Here is a 26,877-nt window from a genome sequence, read left to right on the forward strand (position 1 = left end):
TGATCAGCCTACTGCTAAATACATGGCTACAACTCACAGTAAAGCCTGTGGGGCCTCTACAGGATAACTCACGCACACACACCCATAACTGCTAGGCCAGCGCACACACCAAATTTCCCCTTTAGCTGAACATTGTGTGACGGCGGGATTCTAGAGTGACGGACGGCCCAGCTGAGCCAATGCAAGAAGACTACCTCCAGTGTGAACCAATCCGAAGAATCGAACTTCCAGAATCAACCTACTTTCTGTTTTGTATAAATTGTATTGTAACGGTTCACTCTTTCTCTTTTCCTGCTGTTCTGTGCGAGCGAATGGGAGAGCCGTATTTACGTGTACCAGATATTCTCACTCTGAATAAACTGTCGCTTGTCGTACAATTTTAACACCTTGTCTGAATCGATCCTTAACCGGCTCAACCTTCTAATATCCTTTTATCAACAGAACTTGGTAGCAGAGGATGGTTTAATAACGGTCCGGTCGAAGTGAGTTGATTTGGGTGTGAGAAGGAGAGTGACGGAAGGACGGTTGTAGGAAGACGGGTGAAAGAAATTCGGGGGAGGACAACAATTCTGCTCAACTCGGGAAACTGATCTAAAAGGTGCACCATAAACAAGGTAAGCAAAACCTGTTAAATCAAACTTTGCATATTGTCGTATAGTCTGTCTAAATTTTGATCAGTATTTCCGAGTAAGTATGAATTCTTGTGTAAATTTATAATTTGCTGACAAGTTGAAAGTACAGTGAAGTGAACATATGTGGTACAAACCGGCGACGGCCGGGTGATTAAATCATTGATGAGATATCAGTAAGGGGATAGCTAATTACTATTCATTAAATCTGGCGCCGAGGGGATAAATTGTAATTTTGTCCCGTGACCCGGTCAGCACAGTCTGATAGCTTTCAATGATGAGGGATCACTTTTGAGGCCTGGTTTAGTTCCGATAGGGGTCAGGGATAGAGATCAGTAAGGGAATAGCTAATTACTATTCATTAAACCTGGCGCCGAGGGGAAAAATTGTAATTTTGTCCCGCGACTCGGTCGAAGTCCAGTCTGATGAGATCCACTGATAGGGGTCGGACATTTGTATTAATCCTGATAGGGGTCAGCACGATATAGATTAGGGATTGATATCAGTAAGGGGATAGCTAATCACTATTCATTAAACCTGGCGCCGAGCCCGCGACTCGGTCGAAGTCCAGTCTGATAAACAGGTCCAAAATAAGCTGATAGGGGTCAGGGAGATAACGTGTATTTGTAACTGTTCATATTAAAATGTAATGTGGTTGTAATCGTCTCCATTAAGATTGTTGATGGTTTGAGAGACAGAGAGAGAGAGAGAACTCAAGAAGGGTTGTTGGGTAAATCCGAAACGTATATGTTGTATGTAAACTTTTATGTTGTCCGAAAATTCTGTGTTGTATGTAAACTTCCATGTTGTATGTACCTATGACTTCTGTGTTCTGACAGTTGTTATAGAATTTTATTAATTGGCCTGTACTGAGTTATTTTAATAGGAATGAGTGAATTGTGATTGACCAATATGTTAAATTCCTTCGGGACCCTGTTTGTTCTGAAATCTGCATAGAAAACTGTCCTAATTATATATATATTGGGTTGTGTATAGAGGTGAGGGAAAGCAGAGGCTGTGTTTTAACATGTAAAGGACACGATTATGAATGTTGGAAATTCTATGTGAATTTCGTATGAATGACTGTAGTATTGAGAAAACATATTAACCAGAGTTTGCGTTCCATGATTTTGAGACCGGGGAAATTAAATTGAGAGAAACGTTTGTCGCGGAGTAAACCGCTAGGTGGGGATACGTAACTGGGCTATTATGCACACGTGCTGATAGACAAGGCCACCTCAGTAGTCGAATGACCGTGCAAACTTGATTGACAGCCGCCGGGCTAAAACACTGATTTTCGCTTTTTTCATTCCTGTTGATATTGCCTAAAGAGATTGCTATAGAATCGCTCAAATTTAAATGTATAATCAGGAACAAAATGACTGATGTATAATTGAAATAATATCTGAATATAATATTTTATTGAGACTAAATAGTTGAATAGATCCCTTGGTTGTGCGCTCCACAAATCCCATACCGACCCATGCGTTTTTCTCGAACTAAAACATACAAAGGAGAAGCTCAGAGATAAGACAGAGCACGTGCAGCAGTGTCTCTTCGAGTACATCGTGGGTATTAATCAACGTCGGGCGAAGTATATGCTAACTATATTCAGATAGAAGGAGAGAATTCCGATTAAAACTACGATTAAATTCCGATTGAATTAAATAAAATCACGATTAAAAATTCACAATGGCGACCCTCAATACTCCAAAGCTGAGGTTTAATGAGTTCCTAGAACAAAAAAAATAGAATATAGATCAGGGGGAAAGAAACAATGGAAGCACATGAAGAAAGTTTGGGAGGGATTAAAGCTAAAATGGACACAGGAAGGTCATTTAGGAGGGGAACCGCCATCCGCAGTTCAGCTGAAAACAATGGAATGTGGGTTAAGAGAGAGAGGCAGAAAAGAACAAAATTCACGTATTTAAGAAAGAAGGGTCAGATACGAAGGGAGCGAGATTAATGAGAATCCTAATTGAGGGAAAACTTTGGGCGTTTAAATTAGTGCTATTTTCTTTTGTTCAGATGCCGGAGTAACAAATGCAGATAACTGAAAATTGGGTCTATTTGCGGAGAATCTCAGTTCCATAGCATTGGTGGTTCAGTGGTAGAGTTCTCGCCTGCCACGTGGGAGGCCGGGGTTCGGTTCCCAGCTGAGGTGTAAAGAGTAGTTATATATGTCTGAGTTTTTGGTTTTAATTAAACTAATTGTTTTGCAGAGAAAGTTATAGTCACTAGTATTGGTATAAGATATAAACTGAACGTTTTAAATAGTTTGTTTGGTTCAAATTGAAAGACTAATTCATTCAACTTAATATAAGAACGGAGATTTTGATGCAAGGCGATGTCTGTTCACTAAATGATTTGTTGGGAATAATACATTGGGAAAAGAGTCGTAATTAAAATGCTAATTCAAAGACGAGACAGTAACTTAAATCAAATTAATTCTGAATAATAACGGGGGAACAATTACGATAGATTTGTGTCCATCGAAATGTTTTTATAAGATTAGCGAATTGAGAGATGTTGATTGATGTTGTAAACTCTAATTCAGGATTCAACAGATGTGATAAATTAGGTTTGGTTTATCGAACCCGAAATACTGTTGTTGCAGACAGCCAACCATTATTTACAATGAGTTGAAAATCGTTGCGAAATAAGTCAAGATTGAGCGCTTGTTGATGACATCACTCGCGAGGTTTCCGTCGCCACGGAAATGATGTCTTGACTGGGGGTGACAGAGAAAATGGTTAGTGTCCTTTAAAAGGAGTATGTAAATCGTCAGGAAAGATGCTAAAAACTAGCAGCTGATTCGCTGGGTGGGTATCATTGATTTGTGGCGTTTATTTGGACTGTAATTGGGCCGTGAGAGAGAGGGATTGGATGTCTGAGTCATAAAACATCGTGATGGTGGATTCTGATGGTTGTTGATTCTTGGTTTGATCGTTTGAATAGCACCAGTGAATTTGAGCACTGTTTCCATTATGTGGAACGGTGTCAGGGTATTAATGGTGAAAAGCAACCTCTATGGTAAAACATAATTGTACATGTTTCGGTAAACTAGCGAGGTTGAATTTGGTTATTTGTACATTTCCCTTGATACGTAGACATACGTAACAGGGGCAAGTTGTTTTTCCTTGAGGAACACGCAGATGGTGTTTTGTTTTATTGAGATGTAAATGTGAGTTGAAGGAGCCAAGGGAAAATACGTTATTTTTTATTAAATATCAGGGATTATAATCTTGGGGAGAATGAGGCCATAAACGACCAAATTGGAAAGGCCTGGAAGTTTTGATTAATCATTAAGGTTTGCAAATATATACACATAAAAGATTTGTTAGGACTATTTGTTTTGGTGCAAAGGTATTTTAAAGAACACGCTCAAATATGGAACTTTATGAGTTTTTATTTTATGAGTTTTAAATTACACAAGTGAATTTGGATTTTAAGGATAAAGGGTTTTTTAATGTCTAGTGTAGTATAGAACTTGACTATAAAAGGGTGGGTTGACTCATGGACCTTATCATGACTGTCTTCTAAGGTCTGATCAGCCTTGGGGGAGAGTCATTGGTATAATGAATGTGGTCATATTGAGTACTAGTTTTAAGGTAAATTCATTATAAAGGAGTTTAGGTTAGGATAGGATATATATTAAGCCAAAAGGGCAGGGAATTACATAGAAAAATAAGTTTCAGTTCTTAGGGGTGATAAATCACTGTAGACAAGGAATTCTGCACTCTGCAACATATATTAAATTCATGTTATTGTCAGATAGAATACTGAGAGTCCTTGAAGGAAGGATTTTGATATGATAAGCATTTGTTTTGATTTTTTTTTGACCATTAGGGGTTTAAAAAAAAAAAAAAAAAAAAAAAAATAGTATTAAATTTAACAGGTATATAGGACATCTGTGATGATTTAGGATTATTGTTAGGTTGATTAAGGAAATGTAAGGACTTTAGAGATTGACACTCATAGACATGATTTTGGATAAAGTGAAACAGTTAGAAGCTTAGTGGTATTTGAGAAATATGAGAGAAAAGGTTTAAATTTAAAATATATTTAAGAAAATATATAAGTAGCGCAGATAGTTCTTAAGTAGATAAGAAACTTGACAGGGAATTGGTACTGGATTGACGCCCAAGGAGAATTGGACATGTGGAAAACTAAAAGGGGCTCCTTCATGATGTCAGAAATAAGGATAATATACTAATCTTACCTAAGTCAGTATTTAGAGTAGGTAAGGTTGATACCTGGGCAGAGTCAGGTATCAAAGGGGGATGGGTAAATTGTGGTCTAGGATAGGATGGGGCTTATTGGATAAGAAACTAAAAAAAAAAAAAATGTAAGCTAACAATTGGGAATAGAAGTTAAAGATATAATCAGATAAAACATATGAGAAATTGTTTGTTAACCAAGCCTGTATGTCCAGGATTTTATGCATTACAGGTGAACTACAGGTGAAGTCACTCAATCCAGTCCCAGAGGCTTGGGGACCATAGGAGACCCTGGTGACAGCTAGCTGAAAGAGCTACCCAGATTCATATAGCACGTCAGAAGGGTAAGACATTTTTTCACTGTCGGACAATAAACAGAGTTCGGGAGAAGAACTGGAATTAACAGAATTCCGGGGCCAACTCTCGAATGAAGTAACCCTACCTATCACCCCTGTTTTTGTTCATAGAAGTGAAGATGTGTCTGGCTCTGGCTAAGTGATGTGTATTTTGTTCCAAAATAAGCATAAGAAATCCCTAGATCTGGGTAGACAAGAAGTTAGAGTAGAGATTACATGATAACCGACTTCGGACAGTTCTAGGATTGGAGAAGAGGGTATCCTTATAGCATGGGGGATCCCACAAGGGTGGATAGGTTTTCCATGATATGGGGAAACCTGGGAGCAATGTTGAACTTTGTAAAGGTGATGAAATCCTACTAGCCATCAAAACTATTAAGCTCTCTGATGCAGGAACTCACACCCTCGGACTACAAAGGACGAGGACAGACATGATGGGTGTGTTTTCTATTAGGGTACTGCCAAGACCAGAGGTAACCGGACACACTCCTCTACCACCACTGTGTTAAAAATACCATTCAGGTAATTAATGTTAGAGACTATTCGGCTATGGATCAATTAGAAACTGAGACTGGTTTTGATAGTAGGGACAATTTGTGGCTGTCTTATATGAGGTACACAGCTAAAACCCTGAGAAGAAAGACTGTATTATTTGTAGTCATGATAGACCTGTTCTGGCTACACACCCATTTGCTGTAGGAGAAGGAGGGGGTGGTTGTGTATTTTGAGAAGTTTTTACCAGGTTAAGCCCAATTCAACCCTCTGTTCCTCTTTGAGCCTTGTGTTTCCTGCAGTACCTCCTCATCGGGCCATTTGGGGTGTTGAGGCATATGGGGGCAATTACGAGTGCATCACGGGTACAGGTAATGGCATTGATTATGGGAGATTGCCTGAAGCTGATTGCAGGAGTAACATAACCATTAATTCCACTTGGCCAGTTACAGGCCTAAACCAAACTAGTGGTCTGGCTGATGTATGTTGGATGAGTGGAGCAAAAGTGCTGAGACCCATTCTTAGAGGAGAATGGCAAGGTACGTGTGGTCTGACCAGTTTGATAATTCCACAGACCATTGTTGATGTTGTTGCTGAACAGCTGCTGAGTTCTGTAACCAGGGGACCTGAAAACATTCCATCCCATGGGAGACAGATGTAGTAGTGCTCCATGGACAGAGGATGTAGTTGACATACACACTAACCTGTTGGGAGTGCCAGTGGGGATTCCTCATGAGTTTCAGGCCTTGGGTAGGAATGATGGACTCTGGCACTTACTACCTACTATGGGTCCAGCCATGGTGGATGCTGGACAGACTGCATGGATTAATTAGATCTACTATAATCAACAGCGTTTTGTGAATTACTCCCGTGATGCACTCACTAGTATGTCTGAACAGCTTGAGGCCACATTTGGGGTTTCCAGACAGAATAGACTTGCCTTGAATATGCTTCTTGCCAGTCAGGGGACGTCTGCAAGATGTTCGGTAAACAATGTTGCACATATATTCCTAATAATACCAGTCCAGATGATAGTTTTTAAACTTCACAATCTAAGGCGGGCTTGATGCACTATCTGCTAAGATGAGGTCCACAGGGGGGGTGGAGGAGTCTGTTCTCTTGGCCTGGTTTGGTAAGTACACTGGTATGATGGTTACTGGATTTCTGACCCTAATTCTTGTATTATTTGTTATTGATGTGATATGCTGCTTGCATCATACCGTGTTTTAAGAAGTCTGTTACAGATGTGGTGAAGGCTTCAGGCATGATGCCTTTTGTTTGATGCTCCAGTTGGCGATGCCGATACTGAAGCATGCTTTCAGGGGAGGATGGGACTGACTGAGGATGACACATGGTATGCTGGGTTTGGAGTCCCTGGGTGGCAAGGAGCCCACCTGGTACAGGATAGGAGTAGCTGAGAGGACCAGATGGTTTCTAATAATTCTTTACTCTGTTTTCCATGACCAAAGTTTTATCCTACATCTTACATGTCAATAACAATAAAGTTTTATCCTGTTTTTGATAAGTGACACCCTTGTGGGTGACAAAAGGGGGAAACAAAGGCATATATCACTTGTTATTAATAATAAACTTTTTATTATTTTCATGAAATGCTATGACTGCTGAAATAAAGGTTAATGAGTGACGGTCTTTTTGTTAGATAACAGGAGCCAGGTGCGAGATAACGGTATGGAGCATGAGACCCATCTTTCAGTTTTTGCAGCCATTTTAGGAGGGGGATCCAGTTGCTTTTATTGATTAAGCTTCTCCATTGGATGTCGTGTCCCATCTGGGATGGGAAGAGGGGGAAATTATTTTTCTTTGTGGGCCATTTCCGTATAGACAGCCTAAACAAGGTATTTTTCCTTTTTGGATTATGTTTTCGTTTTTGCTTGAAGTAATGTATCTGGACTATATCTCTTAGGAGATGTGAAGAGAGGGAATCACAGCTTTTTCCTGCTGGAAAAAGTTGGATTATGTGGACAATCATTTTACTTTTATTTTGAGATGTTCTCCGCTCTGTTAAAATGAGGGTTGTAAGTTCCTAGGTGGCTGGTAGCCAACTTAGTACATAGTGGGATTGAATGGAGAACATGATGGTAATACATATATATCTATACCAGTTTAATACCGTGCCTTATTTCATAGTCCCTTTGGGAGAAGTTTCTCTTTGTGTCTGGATCTAGTTAGGTTGTGTCACGTCTCTGGTGAGACGTGAAGAGAGGGTTTTGTAAAGAATTGCTATTTTCTTATGCAAGTGATCAGCCTACTGCTAAATACATGGCTACAACTCACAGTAAAGCCTGTGGGGCCCTCTACAGGATAACTCACGCACACACACCCATAACTGCTAGGCCAGCGCACACACCAAATTTCCCCTTTAGCTGAACATTGTGTGACGGCGGGATTCTAGAGTGACGGACGGCCCAGCTGAGCCAATGCAAGAAGACTACCTCCAGTGTGAACCAATCCGAAGAATCGAACTTCCAGAATCAACCTACTTTCTGTTTTGTATAAATTGTATTGTACCGGTTCACTCTTTCTCTTTTCCTGCTGTTCTGTGCGAGCGAATGGGAGAGCCGTATTTACGTGTACCAGATATTCTCACTCGGAATAAACTGTCGCTTGTCGTACAATTTTAACACCTTGTCTGAATCGATCCTTAACCGGCTCACCCTTCTAATATCCTTTAGAACGACATTTTTACCTTGTCAGACAAGGGATTCGATCTTGCAACCTTTCGGTTACTAGTCCAACGCTCTAATCACTGGGCTACCTGCCACCCCAGGTAACCTAGTTTGGCTACAAATAAAAAATAAAAGTAACAACTACTCACCCTAACAGAACTGACATACCTTTATTTTACTAGGCAAGTCAGTTAAGAACAAATTCTTATTTTCAATGACGGTTCAGGGACAGAACGACAGATTTGTACCTTGTCAGCTCTACTAGTCCAACGCTCTAACCACTAGGCTACCCTGCCGCCCATCCAGAGCTTTAGTGACCAACTGTCACTGCTGTCAACAATTTAATTATGCTTTTTTTTGCCGACATTTACTGACACCGGCCATATTCATCTGGTGTTGAGCGCTCCTAAAGTCATTATTCTGCGTTCGGATGCTCTGGAATCGGAGTTGACAGCACCATTTAGCTGTCGACTATACCATTTAGCTAAACTAAGAAGGACGGGAATAATGAAGTCAATAAACGTTGGGTAGTTAGCCTATAGTTAATATACTGGCAAGTTTGATGTTATAAGTAGCCAACTAACGTTAGGTAGCTAGCTACTAACATACCGGTACATACTGATGTAATGATATGTTATGTGGTTCGTGAGGACAGCATAGCTAACAAATTGTCAGCCAACATTTTTTTTCCCCCCCACCTTTATTTAACCAGGTAGGCAAGTTGAGAACAAGTTCTCATTTACAATTGCGACCTGGCATAACATAACGTGCAAGGTATTTTTTTTACATTACCCAACAATTTCTATACATTTCTCATAATTAGTTAAAGCAATGCGTTTGTATCTGCCTGCACTCGTACTTCGCCTGCATATTTTTCGCCATTTGAAAACGATGTGAAGCCACGCCCATTTCCTGAAGAATTACATTATGGCCCTAAAGTACAGAAATAGCACTGATAGAACATCTTTGGAAATAGTGTACTCTGCGTGTATATTTCATATTTTGCGAAATTAGAACGACATCCGTGAACTTTTGGCATACTAATTATATCCATACAATGACCAATAAGCATACTTTATACTCAATTCACGTCACACATGGTACGGTTAGAGTATTCAACACAGCTCTGGGGTGTCAGCGATCAAGCAAACAAGACTTTGGGTGATGCCCTGCAATAAAAACACAATCAGATCACATTTCTTTGTGTCTGATGTACAGCACAACGCTAACAGAGACACGATAAAAGTAGAAAAGATAAACACATTATGCTTTTACCAGTGTTCAGTTCAAACACCCCTTGGAATATCTGTCTAAATACATGAGTAATTAATGTTAACTCACCTAAACAAATAAGCAACACTGTATCACTGTGTTTAAATGAAGAGTGAGAGCTGTGGAATAAAGAAAATCACATGGCTGTCAAATAAGTTGCCCTTCCCTTATCTTTTTGCACTGTAAGTTTCGCTTGGTAGAAAACAAGAGTTACGCACTTTGGGTGACGCCCTGCTTTAAAAACACAACCTGATATTTCAAACACCTTTGTCATCTGTCCTCGCCTGCACAGGAAGACAGGCACTCAAATAGTCTTGATTCAAGAGAGAAAAGCTGTCACTAACAGCATCTGCAGCAGTAAGCAAAACAATTTCAGAGAAGTCTACACTCACAGAGCTCACATACATAACACCGTTTTATTTTAAAAGGCACAATGGCCACATCCCAAGATTTATCAATGATCAAGTCATCACCTATACACAAATATACACCTCTTTACAGCAAATAGGCTCACTGAGGGAACATTGCACAATAAAACTACCATTGTGTAACGATGTGCACTGAGAGTCAGGAAGCAAGTTCAGGGAGTGAGTGATTTAATCAATAAATAAAACATAATAAGAACCTTGAACAACACACAGACATGGAACTGAAACAATGACACCTGGGGAAGGAACCAAAGGGAATGACATACATAGATATGGCAGGTAATCAAGGAGGTGATGGAGTCCAGGTGAGTGTCATAATGCGCTGATGCGTGTAATGATGGTGACAGATGTGTGCCATAACGAGCAGTCTGGTGGCCTCGAGGCCGGAGAGGGAGCACACGTGACAATTATCAACTTAAGTCTTCCAAAAACATCAACACAATAATTCCTCCCTTTTGCTTTGCCAAGTATTTTGTGCCCAACACATCAAATCAAATGTTATTTGTTACATGCACCAAATACAACATTTCACCTTTCAGTGAAATGCTTACTTAAACAAGTCCTTAACCAACAATGAGGGTTTAAGAAAAATAAGTGTTCAGTAAAAAATAGATAAGTAAAAAATAAAAGTAACAAATAATTAAAGAGCAGCAGTAAAATAACAATAGCGAGGCTATATACAGGGTGTACCAGTACAGAGTCAATGTAATATGTAAACCGGTTATGCAAGATAATATGTACAATACTTAAATACCTCAAAATACTTAACATTAGGAGAGATTCTAGTGAAAATAAAATATTATCTCTGTACTACACAGTACGGCCTAAACTAGTTCATTTCCACCCTGGCTTCTTGATGCTTCGGGGGACCTTGAGGACGGATACATTCTGAGCCTGGTTTGTTTTGCTGCTCCCCCCTGTCGGCGGCTCCCAGGCAATGCAGGCCTGGTCCTCACCAGTACAGGACAGAGCCACAGCGTCTGCAGTGGCTCTGTGGCCTTGGGCACGGGGTGTGTGTGTGCGTAATTGCTTTAATGCCAAAGAGCTGCTACTGTCTAAATACATAAGTAAATCATGTTTTCAACTCACCTCAAAAAAATAAGCAACACCATCACTGTGTTTAAATGCATTGTAGGCTAAGAACAAAGCAGCACCTGGGGGGCTCTGTCCTGTCTGTGTAGTGAAGAGTGAGCGCTGTGGAATAAAGTTAAGGCATAATTTCAGTCCTGCCCAAATCACAGAGCTGTCAAAGAAGTTGCCCTTCCCTTGTCTGAGCACTGTAAGTTTTGTTTGGTAGAAAACAACAGTTATGCCTTAGGGAGGGGAGGTAAGAGAACATTTAATCAGAGTGCTTCTATAGGAGGGGGACAAAAGAAAAGCGATTAATATAAACGTCCATCTTTAATTAGGTAAACACACATATGAGGCTGTTGCACAGAGAAGGTTATACATACACTGTTACATCAAATTATAATTCTGTCACTCCTTCCCTCCAGCCATAAATAGTACATCATAAAAGTATTGTTGTTCCATTTAGCTGGAAAGACACCCATACCTTGTTTCTTATGGCACAGAGAAGATCTCTGACAGACCCTCCTTTATACAACCAGAATTTACATAGATCTGGCAAGAGAAAATACATTCAATGAGTATTCCACACAGTACATTCTAATAATTTATTCTAAAACCTGTAAAACACACCAATCCCCTCGTCAAGTCTCATAATGCAGCAAGATTGAAATACCTCACAATGTCCTGGTTTAAAGTTATTTATCCTATAAATATAGTCTACCTGTCAGGAAATCTTCAGCCGACTAGTTCTCCACAAGGCATGAAAACTAAAACATACCAACGAGCTAAATAGGAAAATTACTATATAGTGCAAGTTAAAAACTCATGAATGCAACAGTCACAGTGAACTTAATCTGTCTCAACATTTATTTCATATACAGGTAGCATATTTAGTAAGCAAATATGTTGAAGATAAAACTAGTTAAGGATATAAATCTGTGGATAAAAATCAGTGTGATGACATAGTGTACACAAAATGTACTTTTTCACTTAAGTTTTCATGTACCGAATAAAACTCAGAAGTTGAATGTGTGTGACTCCAAGTTTACTTCAGTATGATGGTTATTATATCAATATTTGAGCATGAAGCCGTTTCCAATGCCATTTCTCACAGAATTCATTTTACAGACACAAAAAGATCCCACCATGTCCAACGAACAAATGATCTATTGGCAATCATAAAATTGTACAGAAATTTCCTGGTTCCATCACATTTAAAAAATATATATATAATATGACTTTACTGGCATAAACTTAAGGATGGAAAGTGGTTCATCTTTTATCCCCAAAAGTGGTCTAATGTCGAGCATAGTCCACATCCCACACCATGGTTGTGTAGATGGTGCCTATCTTTCTTATGTACGTATGTGTAATATACTGTAGCTTGATCTCCACAACAGAAGTTCAACTTTGATTTTAGGGTGAACTGTTCCTTTGAGCAATGGGCCAATCCTGTTTAACTCCTGTAAGGAAATGCCAATTAGCCCATTTCATCACATTTCTTTCTGGATTATCTCTGAATCTGTAATGACTTGAACAGTTCTCTGGTCCAGTGTAAAGATCAGGAGCCACTCACAGGGTTTACTTTCCTGCTGTCATCCAGAACCTCTGGGGCATTCCAGCCCATGGTGCCAAGAGCTCCCGACCTCATGCTGTAGCTTTGTCTGCTGTCCGCTAACTGCTTACTCATCCCAGTAAGATGATTTGCTTCCACTGGTCCTGGGGCCCTTAAGGTCAACGGCATCATGAACTTTACCAAGTACCAGGACATTTTTAGCCAAAAACCTGGTTGTCTCTGCCAGGAGGCTTACAATACCAAAAAGACAATAACCCCAAGCACTAATCAATATAATCACAAAATCAACATTGTGCAATGGCCATATCAGTATCCCGTGGTTTGAATTCAAGAGGGTAGTCCATAAGGGCAGGCAAATTATATCAAGGACCTGGAAAGATTCTGAATGGAGGAATGGTCTAAGATCTCTCAGAACGTGTTCTCCAATCTCGTAAAACATTTTAGATTAAGGCTCAGTGTAACAGTGTAATTATCCTCTCAAAGGGAGGGTGATGGAGTATTGAAAACAATCATTTTGACCCATATCTTTTTTAGATTTTTTTTTTTGTATTACTTGTTAAAAATATATATTTCTCTAAACAATTGTATTAGTATAACATTTCCTCATTTTTACTTACCATATAGCTCAGTATTTGTATGGTTTATTTTATATTACATATTTATATATTATAGTATTGTAGTTTTTTTTTGCTAATCTTTATCAAGATTGCTAATAATGATCAACTTGACTGCATATGACGCACAAAATCATGTCATTGAGAACTACCATATCCACAATGGTGGATATAAACCATACATTTTATTATTGTCAATAAAGATAAGAAGCCTAAAGAGGACCTGAGAGAGAAATGATCAAATACAACACCTGGCTGAAAACGTCCTGTAGATCTCCCTGAAGAAGATGCTTCCATGTTAAAACCATCTCCTAGAGCTCCAATAGGGCCATCTAGGGGGGAGAGAGAGCGAGAGAGACACATAGAGACAGAGAGATGGTAGATAAAAACATTATAGTAGAAAATATGGTAGATTAAGTTCATTCAAAGCAAGTTACTGTAATATAACTCTCGAAAAGTTTACTTTGAGATAATCTTTCTAATTCTACAGGATAAATAATGATATTTCATAAATTCCCTAAAAAGAGGTGGTTAAGAGTGTTAGGCCAGTAATTTAGCAAAGACCGTATTTCTCATCACCCTTAAATATATATTTTTTAACGTTTCAGCTAGTTGGTTCTGGTTCATCTTCCTCAGGATCTCCAGTGTAATCTTCACAGCTTCCTCAGGTTGGTAGGTCCCCACCATCTTATTGACAGTGTCCTTTCTGCCAGGGTACTCCAGCCGGCTCACTGGGATGCATTGAGGGAAACCTTCTACGCCTTCACATAAATGTATTCTGCACTGCTTTACCCAAATCATTCAGAGTGGCCAGCAGCAGCTCAGGAACAACTGCCATTGTGGGTCTTTTTACCTTTAGTTCACGTCAGTTAAGAACAAATTCTTATTTTCAATGACTGCCTAGGAACAGTGGGTTAACTGCCTTATTCAGGGGATTTTTACCTCGTCAGCTCAGGGATTCAATCTCACAACTTTTCGGTTACTAGTCCAACACTCTAACCACTAGGCTACCTGCCACCCTGGGCTCCATGCACTGTGAACACAGACATTTAGAACCAGGAACACATATAGCCCTTGGTTCTCTCCAGACCTGACTGCCCTTAACCAACACAAAAACATCCTGTGGTGTTCTGCAATAGCATCGAACAGCCCCCGTAAAATGCAACTTTTAGGGAAGTTAGAAACCAATATACACAGGCAGTTAGAAAAGCCAAGGCTAGCTTTTTCAAGCAGAAATTTGCTTCCTGCAACACAAACTCAAAAAAGTTCTGGGACATTGTAAAGTCCATGGAGAATAAGAGCACCTCCTCCCAGCTGCCCACTGCACTGAGGATAGGAAACACTGTCACCACCAATAAATCCCCTATAATTGAGAATTTCAATAAGCATTTTTCTACAGCTGGCCATGCTTTCCACCTGGCCACCCCTACCCCGGTCAACAGCACTGCAACCCCCACAGCAACTCGCCCATGCCTTCCCCATTTCTCCTTCTCCCAAATCCAGTAAGCTGATGTTCTGAAAGAGCTGCAAATCTGGACCCCCACAAATCAGCCGGGCTAGACAATCTGGACCCTTTCTTTCAAAAATGATCTGCCGAAATTGTTGCAACCCCTATTACTAGCCTGTTCAACCTCTCTTTCGTGTCGTCTGAGATTCTCAAAGATTGGGAAGCAGCTACGGTCATCCCCCTCTTCAAAGGGGGACACACTCTTGACCCAAACTGCTACAGACCTATATCTATATATCTACCTGCCTTTCTAAATTCTTTGAAAGACAAGTTAACAAACAGATCATCGACCATTTCGAATCCCACCGTACCTTCTCTGCTATGCAATCTGGTTTCAGAGCTGGTCATGGGTGCACCTCAGCCATGCTCAAGGTCCTAAACGATATCATAAAAGACAATACTGAAAGACAATTCATTGACCTGGCCAAGGATTTTGACTCTGTCAATCACCACATCCTCATCGGCAGACTCAATAGCCTTGGTTTCTCAAATGACTGCCTCGCCTGGATCACCAACTACTTCTCCGACAGAGTTCAATGTGTCAAATCTGAGGGCCTGTTGGCTGGGCCTCTGGCAGTCTCTATGGGGGTGCCACAGGGTTCAATTCTTGGGCCGACTCTCTTCTCTGTATATATCAATGATGTCGCTCTTGCAGCTGGTGAGTCTCTGATCCACCTCTACGCAGACGACACCATTCTGTATACTTCTGGCCCTTCTTTGGACACTGTGTTAACAACCCTCTAGACGAGCTTCAATACCATACAACTCTCCTTCCGTAGCCTCCAACTGCTCTTAAATGCAAGTAAAACTAAGTGCATGCTGTTCAACCGATTGCTGCCTGCCCCTGCCCGCCCTTCCAGCATCACTACTCTGGATGTTTCTGACTTAGAGTATGTGGACAACTACAAATACCTAGGTGTCTGGTTAGACTGTAAACTCCTTCCAGACTCACATAAAACATCTCCAATCCAAAGTTAAATCTAGAATTGGCTTCCTATTTCGCAACAAAGCATCCTTCACTCATGCTGCCAAATGTAAAACTGACAATCTTACCGATCCTCGACTTTGGCGATGTCATTTAAAAAATAGCCTCCAACACCCTACTCAATAAATTGGATGCAGTCTATCACAGTGCCATCCGTTCTGTCACCAAAGCCCCATATACTACCCGTGACTGCGACCCGTACGCTCTCGTTGGCTGGCCCTCGCTTCATACTCAACGCCAAACCCACTGGCTCCAGTTCATCTACAAGACCCTGCTAGGTAAAGTCCCGCCTTATCTCTGCTCGCTGGTCACCATAGCTGCACCCACGCGTTCCAGCAGGTATATCTCACTTGTCACCCCAAAGCCAATTCCCCCTTTGGCCGCCTCTCCTTCCAGTTCTCTGCTGCCAATGACTGGAACAAACTACAAAAATCTCAACACTTACCTCCCTCACTAGCTTTAAGCACCAGCTGTCAGAGGAGCTCACAGATCACTGCACCTGTACATAGCCCATCTATAAATAGCCCAAACAACTACCTCTTCCCCTACTGTATTTATTTATTTTGCTCCTTTGCACCCCAGTATTTCTACTTTGCACACTCATCTACTGTTAAATCTACCATTCCATTGTTTTAATTGCAATATTGTATTTACTTCGCCACCATGGCCTATTTATTGCCTTTACCTCCCTTATCTCACCTCATTTGCTCACATTGTATATAGACTTATTTTTCTACTGTATTATTGACTGTATGTTTGTTTTACTCCATGTGTAACTCTGTGTTGTTATATGTGTCAAACTGCTTTGCTTTATCTTGGCCAGGTCGCAGTTGTAAATGAGATATTGTTCTCAACTTGCCTACCTGGTTAAATAAAGGTGAAATAAAAATAAAAATATATTTAAAAAGTCTACAAATCACAAACCAAACTCTACTTAGTGCCTCCGTCCTTTATCCTCTCACTAAACTACTTTCATCAATGTTTACATTTTGTCTCGAGATCTATTTTTCGTTCATGTTATTAGCTCTCATGAGGTTTTCTGCTCAAAACTAGTCGTTAGCTGACTACACCCATGAAACATCCAGTACAATCCTGTCCTATAAGAGTGGTATTCTATCCAATTTCACATATAACCATATGCTTGACCCTTCTAAAAGTCTGATAAACCTTGCCAAAATCACAATGTATACAGTATTAATAGAATAATGGGATACTACTTACGGTACCAGATAACTTATTCTGCTCCCGCTGATGTTGATAGCTTGTACACCGAATGAGGATATACTTCCTCTGAAAGTGGGATGGGTTAGAGGTGTGGCTGAGAAGTTCAGGTCTACCAGTACCACTAACAACGCAGGGTGTGATTTACTGTTGTAGGGAATGTAGAATGTAGATAAGAAAGGTAGAAACAGTATGAGAGAGAAAACAGATGTACACTACAGATGTACAGTGTGCTGTAGAGTAGCTACTGTACATAAAACAGCAGACCATAAGGCCATATTCAATGAAAATCGATAACCAGAATAAGTCAACAAGTTTCTATAGACATTGAGAAAAGCATGTTTGAAATGATGATACAATTTAGATTCTTTATTTCAGTCTACTATTCTGCTGATGAATACTCATTTCAGAAACCCCTTCATGAAAGGATATCTAAGGGTTCAGATAGCACTAGAGAGTACTGCCCTGTATCACTGCCTGTCCTGCATCTGCTGGCCTTAGGAGGACGATACTATACTGCCAAGAGATGAGTCCTACTTTGCTGTACATGGCCTTCAGGTCAGAGACGGAAGAGGAAGCGAGAGAACTCACTCATTCCTTTTTTTCAGGTTCATGTCCAGTCAATAAACATAGCAGACCAGACCCAGCTGCTAATGCATTGTTCCCTATGGGAAAGCCACCCCTTAAGCCGACCGGAACTGTGACAATTATTTTCAATGGCAAACGGCCTGAGTGGGAGATCTTTATTCATCCATCATCTTTCCTTGAGGTCTCTAGGGCCACGCTCAGGAGGGTGGAATGATCTGAACATGGTAGACATGTCTTGTATAGAACTGGCATCATTCCCCATTTTACATGACAGAGAACCATGTCTGTTCTACATATATATACAGTATAATATACAGTATGTCTATCCAGTATTTGCATCTGAGCATTCTGTAAAGTCAAACTCAACCCAGGTGGACTCTGTAACTATTTTATATTCTGAACATAAATATGTTGGGTATTAATTATACCCTACCACAACAGATAGGCATAATCGTCCCTTATTACAGCAAGTTGGTGGCATAATAAAAACACATTTTGAGGAAGGTCTTCCACTTTCTCTGGTGGAATCATATACATATACGGATTGAGAGCAGCAGTTCGAAGTCTTTCTCCATAACAAAGGTCCCTGAAATGCTGAAGGTCAAATAGGAACACTGTGCTTCACTATGTAGTGATCTGTAACTGTTACTGCACATCCTGACAACAATGCAGTGGATTGTGAAATACAGTTGACTCCTGTTGTGAGAGCAACTAAGCATGCCGTTATCATGTGCAATTACAGTAAAATAACATAGGACAAGAAAACTGTATCATTCGTTTGAGCAGTGTGCATCTTATCTGAAGTGTGCTGAGTGATGAAATTAACATACATATGGTGTTAATAATTGACCACAATGATTGGCCACCTACTATATTTGATCTGATTGGTCATACATCTACTATATTTGATCTGATTGGCCATACATCTACTATATTTGATCTGATTGGCCATACATCTACTATATTTGATCTGATTGGCCATACATCTACTATATTTGATCTGATTGGCCATACATCTACTATATTTGATCTGATTGGTCATACATCTACTATATTTGATCTGATTGGCCATACATCTACTATATTTGATCTGATTGGCCATACATCTACTATATTTGATCTGATTGGCCATACATCTACTATATTTGATCTGATTGGCCATACATCTACTATATTTGATCTGATTGGTCATACATCTACTATATTTGATCTGATTGGCCATACATCTACTATATTTGATCTGATTGGCCATACATCTACTATATTTGATCTGATTGGCCATACATCTACTATATTTGATCTGATTGGCCATACATCTACTATATTTGATCTGATTGGTCATACATCTACTATATTTGATCTGATTGGTCATACATCTACTATATTTGATCTGATTGGTCATACATCTACTATATTTGATCTGATTGGCCATACATCTACTATATTTGATCTGATTGGCCATACATCTACTATATTTGATCTGATTGGCCATACATCTACTATATTTGATCTGATTGGCCATACATCTACTATATTTGATCTGATTGGTCATACATCTACTATATTTTATCTGCATGCCACATATTGAGGAAAATATTTGACTACTAGTATGAAGGAAAAGATGCAGCCTTGCTGTATAGCTAAGTTTAATGACAGAATGAATAATTACTTTTATGTGGTACTACATATTCATAGGCAAACTATTAACAACTGTATGTGTTTTGCATTGTTCCCATATGGTAACTGATTTTGTTATAGGAAACACACACAATAATCATTCAAAACAAACCAATAAAGTTATGAAAACTTTAATAGATGAGTATTTTAATAACACAATGAAAACAAACTCCATCTTTGCACTAGTCACTCATCATACAGAAAAGGCAACATGATATTGAAACTGGTTAGAAGAAAATATATAAAAATTCATAGAATTTGAAAATGTTATAGAGGGGGCCATTTCACAGGGTAAACTATTTTAAAAAATGTATGAGAAAAGTACCCGGTTGATTAGCCATAATAGATGACTGTTTGGTAACAATACATATAATATTACACAGGCTTGATGAATAAGATAAGTTATAATATAAAAATATACCATGTTCTTTAAGAATGAAACAAAAAAAGACATCTCATATCTGCACAAGTTCACAACAAATTCCTTTAATATTGTCGGTCCAAATGGACTCCACTTGCTTTAAATAACTTATTCAAACATATATACACAATAGCCATGTATGTAGGCTACATTCTGTGATCAGAAGCATTACAGTCATAGTCTTCTGACAAACTGAAAACACATTTTCAACAACCAAAACCATTAAATATATTGGTGTTGTAAAAGTTCTGTACATACATTTTTGTTGGTCCAAAGTGTTGACAAAGTGTACAAAAAGAGATATTCAATAACAGGCTGCCTTGTCTGGCAGCATCTGTCTAACTGGCCTCTCTACCTTCTATTGCGACCTTACTTTTTCACAGTGATGTTGTATGCAACAGGTCCTCTGAATGTGAAGCCCAAGTAGAATGTGACATTTTCATTGCCATAGGGAACTGACGCTGCATACAGTGGATGGATAGTGAACTTCTTTTTAGGACCCACAAGGTAGACGGTTCCATCTTCTGTCCAGCCAGAGACACGCTTAAACAGCTTTGTGATCACTGGTGTTGTCCACATTTCCCCACGAAACCACTTCATTCTTTTCACTGACACAGAGAGGAGCTTTGTGGTCATTTCAACTTTGCTTTTGTGGACAATCTTCTCCCATCCAGTTCCATTCCCCAGGAAAAAATGAGTGTAAATCCTCCTTTTTCGCTGTGGAATATCCTTCATTTTGGTCCAGTAGCTTCTTTTCAGGAATTCAACAGCTGACTGTACAATGTCATATTTGCTCTCTTTGTCTTGATCCGTGTCATGCTCTTCTGGCCAAAACAGCAATGTGAGTAAGAAAAGAGCACTTGAAAGGCATTTCTGTTTCTCTTTAGGAAATTGCTGACTAAGTTTCTGAAGATCTTTGAGAGTAGCCAGTTTTGGAGACAGAGTAGAAATGCAGCTTAGGGCAATGTGAGATGCTATGTAATTGACCAGATCCATCTGATCCATCCTCACCCTCAGAGGGTTGGTAGGATACAGACATATGATATCTTCCAGCACTTTCACTTGGTCTTTATCCTTCTGGTCAGTCAAGAGGGATAAGATTGTGGTTATATTTCCACCACCAAGGCGATAGATTATCATGCGTTTTGTGAAAGGAGTTTGGACTAGGTTGGACTCTGATGTTTTTTGGGCAGTGCTGAGTGAAAAGTCACTGAAGTACTTCCCATATTCAGAGGACTGTCTCACTAACCACTTCATGGGATTGAATATCTTCATCTCAGAACTTTCAATAGTCTCCTCCTCATCCGCACCAATGTCAGCTTGAAAGTAACTCAGGTCTTCTGAGATCCAATCAAGGGATTCGTGCAGAGTAGTTTGCAGGTTCTTCAGTTTGCTGTGAAAACATTCCCAGGGTTCCTTGACTTCTTCAGGAACATGGTCTGTGAGAAAGTACTTCAAACTTTCTGAATGACCATGTGCCTTGTTTGAAAACACACGCAGTGAGGAAATTAGCTTTAACAAGCTGAATCCGACTTCAACAGCTGCAAAAAAGCCTGAATTGTTCATGGAGTTATGGTCTGCGATTGCGGCCTGCTCACATTCTTGGAAGCATTCCATAGCTTTCAGTGCAGTTTCTACTGCGTCTGCTGTGTTTTCTACGGTCTTTGGGACATTCTCTATTGCTTTACACTTGGCATTGAACCAGCTCCTGTAGACCTGACCTTTGGTGTTCAGGATGTAGGAGTTGTTAGGCATCTTTTTGCCTGCTATTTCTGCCCACTGTTCTGCCTCTTCAAATTTGTTGTGTCTGTAGTTCAGACGGGCAAGCTGCTGAGCAAAGAATGGATCTTTGTTGAAACGTTTATATGCCTCTCTGAGAAGCTCAATTGCTCTGTCAGGGCCATCATTTTTACTCACATGCTCAATGAGTGGAGAAAAAAAGCTGTCAGATTCATCACCTTTGCTTATTCTGCAACGCTTCATGAACAGGTCTCGCAGAAACTTCAAGTAATCCTCTTTTCCAAACCTGTGTTCGAAAAGCACATCCTCATGAAGAAGATCCATTGCTAATCTGCCTTGAGTCCCTTGACCTTGCTGGTGGTCACCCAAAAGCTGCTGGAGAATTTCCTTTGCTACAAATGGATGAATGATTCGGATTGATTCAATATATGTTCTGTCATCTCTCAGGTGTATGAAGACGAGTTTGGCCGGCTCACTCAGTGATCTCTCAAACATATGCTGGCGAAACCTATCCATGTGAATAGTTAGAGCTAGCAGAGATTCACAGTGGGACTGGGAAATGAAGGAGTTCTGAACATATGTGTTCAGCAATGCCACATAACGAATGAGGCGAGTGACAACAGATCCATGGTCAATGCCTTGCAGCAGATGTTTCACAAATTGTTCAACATACTTGACAATCTTCTTGTGCTCAAATTCTTCACTCATCAAGACGAATGTCAAGATGAATTCTGGCTGGTACTGTTCTTCAAGCTTCTGCCTTTTCCCAGCAAACTGTCTCTTCTCTTCTTTTGATAGTTTGTGAGTGACAGCTACATTCTGCAATGGCAAGTCCTTGCACATCTTCTCTGGGTTATGGGATCGTCTGCAGCTCAACAGAATGAAACACAGTGTTCCTTGCGCAATTTTTTTAGTGTAGCTTGCAACCTCTAACTCATGCTTCAAATCACCCAGATGTTCTTTGTCACAGTCCTCAACCAACAGGAGTACTGGGAGGCATTTCTGGGAATCTTTTTCTTCGTATTCTCTAAGTTGAACAGCATGCTCAGAGACTATGGTTGCAGAGTATGACGGTTTCACAACAGCACATCTTAGGTCTTTTCTATTGTTCCACAGCACCTGCCTTGCCACTGTGCTTCCACCACTTCCTGGGTGATGGTAGATGTTGATACTGTTCACAGCTAATTGGTCTATACTCCACTTCTGAGTGTCGCTGAGAAGTTTTGAGACGTCCCAGTAGGCATCCCGTTGAATGACATCCCCCACAAACTTCTTCTCTGCAAGCCAAAAATTCATCCAGCTCACTCTGCCCCCGTGGTAAAACTGTCTTTCAATGTTTTCTTTCTCTGCCTCGATAAATTCATCACTACTTTCATCACAATGGTAAACACTGAGAATCTCTAGAGAATACATCCTTTCCTCGTCACGGGTCTCAAAAGGGCACTGTCCTTTAACATGGGTAGACAGATGTTTGGTTGCTCTAGTGGTGACATGTTGAATACGTTGAAGTGTGGCATTCACATGGCTCATTTTCATCCCAACAACACTGGAGCGGTTCACTGTTTCTGTTCCACATGAGAGCTCAGCAAAGTGTTGCCATTTCTGATAGTTGTCTTCAGATTCTGAGATACAGATGATGTCATCATGACCCTCCATGTCAGTGAAGAATACATTGAAGGTGTGCAAGAGTGGTTTCTCGACTGGGGAGGTGAGAAGGAAGACCACAGTGAATGTGCCTTTTGGCAAAATCTGTTTGCAGATCAGTGACACGGAATCCCTGAGGAGTGTCATTTTTGTTTTGATCCATGTCATTTCACCGGAGGGACTTTCATTTCCTTGATAGTCATTCCGTCCATTGCAAAAGATCCAGCTGGTTTGCTCAAACAAATGCAGGTGACTCACAAAGTCTCCAATGCTCATGCCATCTGGGATTTTGTAGTTCTGCATGAAATGCATATTTGCAGCATGGTGCTGAATGTATTTACTGCAGAATCCTGACACTTTGGAATCAGGGTCAAAATCGAACACACAGAAAATGTTCATGTTGAGCAAGAAGGCAATGCTGCTCAAGTCATCTGGTTGGAACTGGTTAGTGACAAGAATGTACCATTTCTCCTTTTCAATGAATTTCTTGCCACTGGTTATCAGCATGGTGAGTTTCCTTCCGAGGTCTTGGCAGATGTCCGGGGTGTTAACATATCGACAATGCTCAGCCTCTTCTCTTTGGGCATCTCTGTCTCTGACTCGCTGGTAGAAGTCATTTTGATCACTCACTGGCTCGGTTTTTGATCCTACCCTGCGATAGATTGTTTCCTTTTCATGCTCAATCTTGTTAGAGGACTCTTTGAAGTTTGGCAGGCGAACAGAGTACACTCGGTTCTTAACAATGCTTATGGAGGGAACAATATCAACCTCCACCACGTATCTTTTTTCTATGTCCATGACCTCAATAAACTGAGGTGGGCGTATGCACTGTCGCACATGCTCACTGTCAGAGCGAGAGGAGAAACTCCTCTCAATGTGATCCAATGCATCAACATATATATCTTTCTCAAAAACCGGAACACCGATTATCTCACCATGCACATAGCCTGCATCATCCCTACTGTCCATTACACCAAAGTGTATTGTGCCATTAGATCTGATATTCATGCAGCCAGTACCGAATTTGAGAACCTCTTTGGCAAATTTAGCCTGTAGTCTTGTGCGGTCCAATTTGGCAGCATTGTCAAATGACTTATACTCATGACAGGGAGATATCAGATCAAATACACCAGATTCAGGTTGCAGAACACTATGTTTGACATATGTGAAATCAATGCCTTCTTTGCCAAATGGCCGTGGCTTGCAGTCTCTCTTCGTGGTTAACACATTGTCCTCAACAGATTGTCCTTGATGAGTTTGTTTCTCTTCCTCTGAAAGACCTTGATCTGTCTCTGGAATCTGGGGAGCTGATCCCTGCTTCTTCCTTTTACTTTCCTGTTCACTATTGTTGCTACTTTGAGGTTTTCCCTTGCCCTGAGTTGTCTGTTTGGTGTCTATAAGCTCATTTCTCTTTCCGATGATCAACAGAGCTGGTCCTGATTTCATTCCAATCTCTTTTCTCAGATAGTCCTCAGTCAGTACAAGGAGAATTCTCCCATCTACCTCTTCCTCATAAAGCTTCTTGATGTATTGCTCCTTCACTCCAATAGCTCTTAACCAGGAGCTCACGTGGGAGTCAGTCCATTTTTCAACAGGAAGTTCATCAGGTTCCTCTGCTGTAGAATATAATAGAAAAATCAAATAACTGATTTATTACCTATATGAAGTATTAGTAGAATATAAAAACATAATTACACCAATATCTCAAACTATTTCTTACCCATTATTGCACTTCAGTCTACGAGCTCACTGCTGTGTAGGGTCTTGCATAATCAGCCTGAGGAAAATAGTAACTTTTAATCAATCAACTACATCATCTAAAATAGCACTGCTTGTTTTTCTACTGTGTGTTGCTCAGTGAAACATATTTGAAATTAACAAACTACAAAAGAAGTCCTTCAGTAGGCTGTGAATATAAAAAAAATGTCTTATTTTCAGCCCAGTAAAAACTACCTTGAAAAAAATTTCACGTTGGAGCCAATTTCATTTTCAGTTCAGTTGTAAGTAAAGTTGAAAATACATTTTTCACGGACGTTAAAGATGTTAATATATGCATATAAAATTTTTATTGATTTTGAAAACACTCTGCCAGATTTGAAAACCGTTTAATTATGTCTTTGACTTTTTCCACATTTTGTTAGTAACAGCCTTATTCTAAAACTTGATTAAATTAAAAGTTGGGTCAATTTTCACACAATGGCCCCCACCCTAATAACTCAAAATTGAGACTCAAAAGTTCTATCTTCAGGTGTCATCCTGTTTCCATTGATCATCCTCAAGATGTGTATACAACTTGATTGGAGTCCACCTGTGATTGCTCGTGTCCCTCTGGTAAATTCAATTGATTGGACTTGATTTGGAAAGGCTTTTTCCATGATCCAGTCTATTAAAAGTACCACAGTTTGTCTGTGCGCTGCTCTTTGTTCATGCTAAAAACATCCATGATTTTCAAAGTTTGACCAGTTTTCTGTCCATCAATCTTAAATGGAAGTTTTGAACCATCAAGAGTGCTGGCAGAAGTCATTTTTGCCGCCCAGCCAAACTGTTAGCATATGCAATTGGGGAGAAGGGCCTGAAACCAAGGGAGATGACCAAGAACCTGATGGGTTCCTCTGTGGAGATGGAAGAACTTCAGAAGGAAGGGAATCTCTTCAGTGGTTATTTGGGGTTTTATGACTCCAAAGTGGAGGAGACATACTGCTAGTAAAAAGACACACATGACAGCCCAGTTGGAGTTTTGCGTTAAAAGGCACCTAAATGACTCTCTGACCATGAGAAACAAGATTCTCTGGTCTGTAAATAGATTGAACTCTTTGGCCTGAATACCAAGTGTCACATCTGGAGGAAACCTGGCACCATCCCTATGGTGAAGCATGGTTATGGCAGCATCATGCTGTGGAGTTGTTTTTAAATGGCAGGGACTGGAAGACTAGTTATGGATATAAATGGCATTTATTGAGCAAAAAAGATCCTGTGAAAACATGTCCAATATTACTGTCATCTGATGAAGATTTTCAACAGGAGTGAATTATTTATTTTTAAACGCTAGTTTTAAATTTTATTTTTATTTTGGCCCAGCCAGTGGTGATCTAATATAAATATGTGCTATGTTTTCCCAATAAAACATTTTGAAATCTGAGCTTGCTGGGTAGATAAACAAGGTGTTTATCTTTCATTTGAGCCATTGGTTGTTAATGTGTGGAGGTTAAATATTTTTAGAAGATTTTTGAGGTTGTAATCGCCACCTTCAGCTGTACTGAGTAAAGGGTCTCCACTTATGGAAATGTGATATTTCAGTTTAAATGATTTTATAAAACTAGACATTGGAAAAATGAACCATGTTTTTTTCAGTTCTTTGAAAGATAAAAATCTGTATTTTTTGGGACGTTGAAAATCTGTATTTTTTGCTGTGGTTTCATAAAGTCAAAATTGTAAAAGTTAAGGGGTCTGAATTTTTGAAAATCTCATGTCAATGATGGAACCATTATGTATCAATCCCAAAAATATTTTGTTCTGATTGATTTATTTTGATTATTTGTCACTTGCTATTATATTAGCCATTTCAAAAGCTGAAGAACTGGCAGTGTTCATGTTCAAAGATTAGACAACCAACAGAACAATAACTCCAACAATATTCTCAGTAACGGTTACAGAAACATTTTACTCATTCTAACTGTGATACACTACAGTATGTGGACTGCTCTTCGAACATTCAGTCCAAAATCATTGCTACAGCATATGACATTATC

The 26,877-nt window shown here is 39.9% G+C and overlaps 1 protein-coding gene across 7 annotated transcripts; it reads right to left on the reverse strand.

Annotated features, from left to right (window-relative positions):
• Positions 1-10,235: 10,235 nt before the first annotated feature.
• On the reverse strand, positions 10,236-25,039 carry samd9l (sterile alpha motif domain containing 9 like). 7 transcript variants are annotated; one of them, XM_052510620.1, is made up of 5 exons: positions 24,849-25,039; positions 17,059-24,744; positions 13,597-13,677; positions 11,640-11,707; positions 10,236-11,278 (listed from the first exon to the last, which is right to left on the reverse strand). In XM_052510620.1, the coding sequence occupies exons 1-2, from the start codon at positions 24,850-24,852 to the stop codon at positions 20,114-20,116; spliced, it is 4,635 nt and encodes a 1,544-aa protein (XP_052366580.1). In that variant the 5' UTR covers positions 24,853-25,039; the 3' UTR covers positions 10,236-11,278; positions 11,640-11,707; positions 13,597-13,677; positions 17,059-20,113. The 7 variants fall into 7 exon arrangements, with proteins under 7 accessions (XP_052366580.1, XP_052366575.1, XP_052366578.1 ...); XM_052510615.1 differs by adding an exon at positions 12,732-12,882 and having other exon boundaries at positions 10,236-12,618; XM_052510618.1 differs by having other exon boundaries at positions 12,732-13,677.
• Positions 25,040-26,877: the final 1,838 nt, after the last annotated feature.

This window comes from Oncorhynchus keta, unplaced genomic scaffold (assembly GCF_023373465.1).
Source record: "Oncorhynchus keta strain PuntledgeMale-10-30-2019 unplaced genomic scaffold, Oket_V2 Un_contig_5912_pilon_pilon, whole genome shotgun sequence".
Taxonomy (NCBI): domain Eukaryota; kingdom Metazoa; phylum Chordata; class Actinopteri; order Salmoniformes; family Salmonidae; genus Oncorhynchus; species Oncorhynchus keta.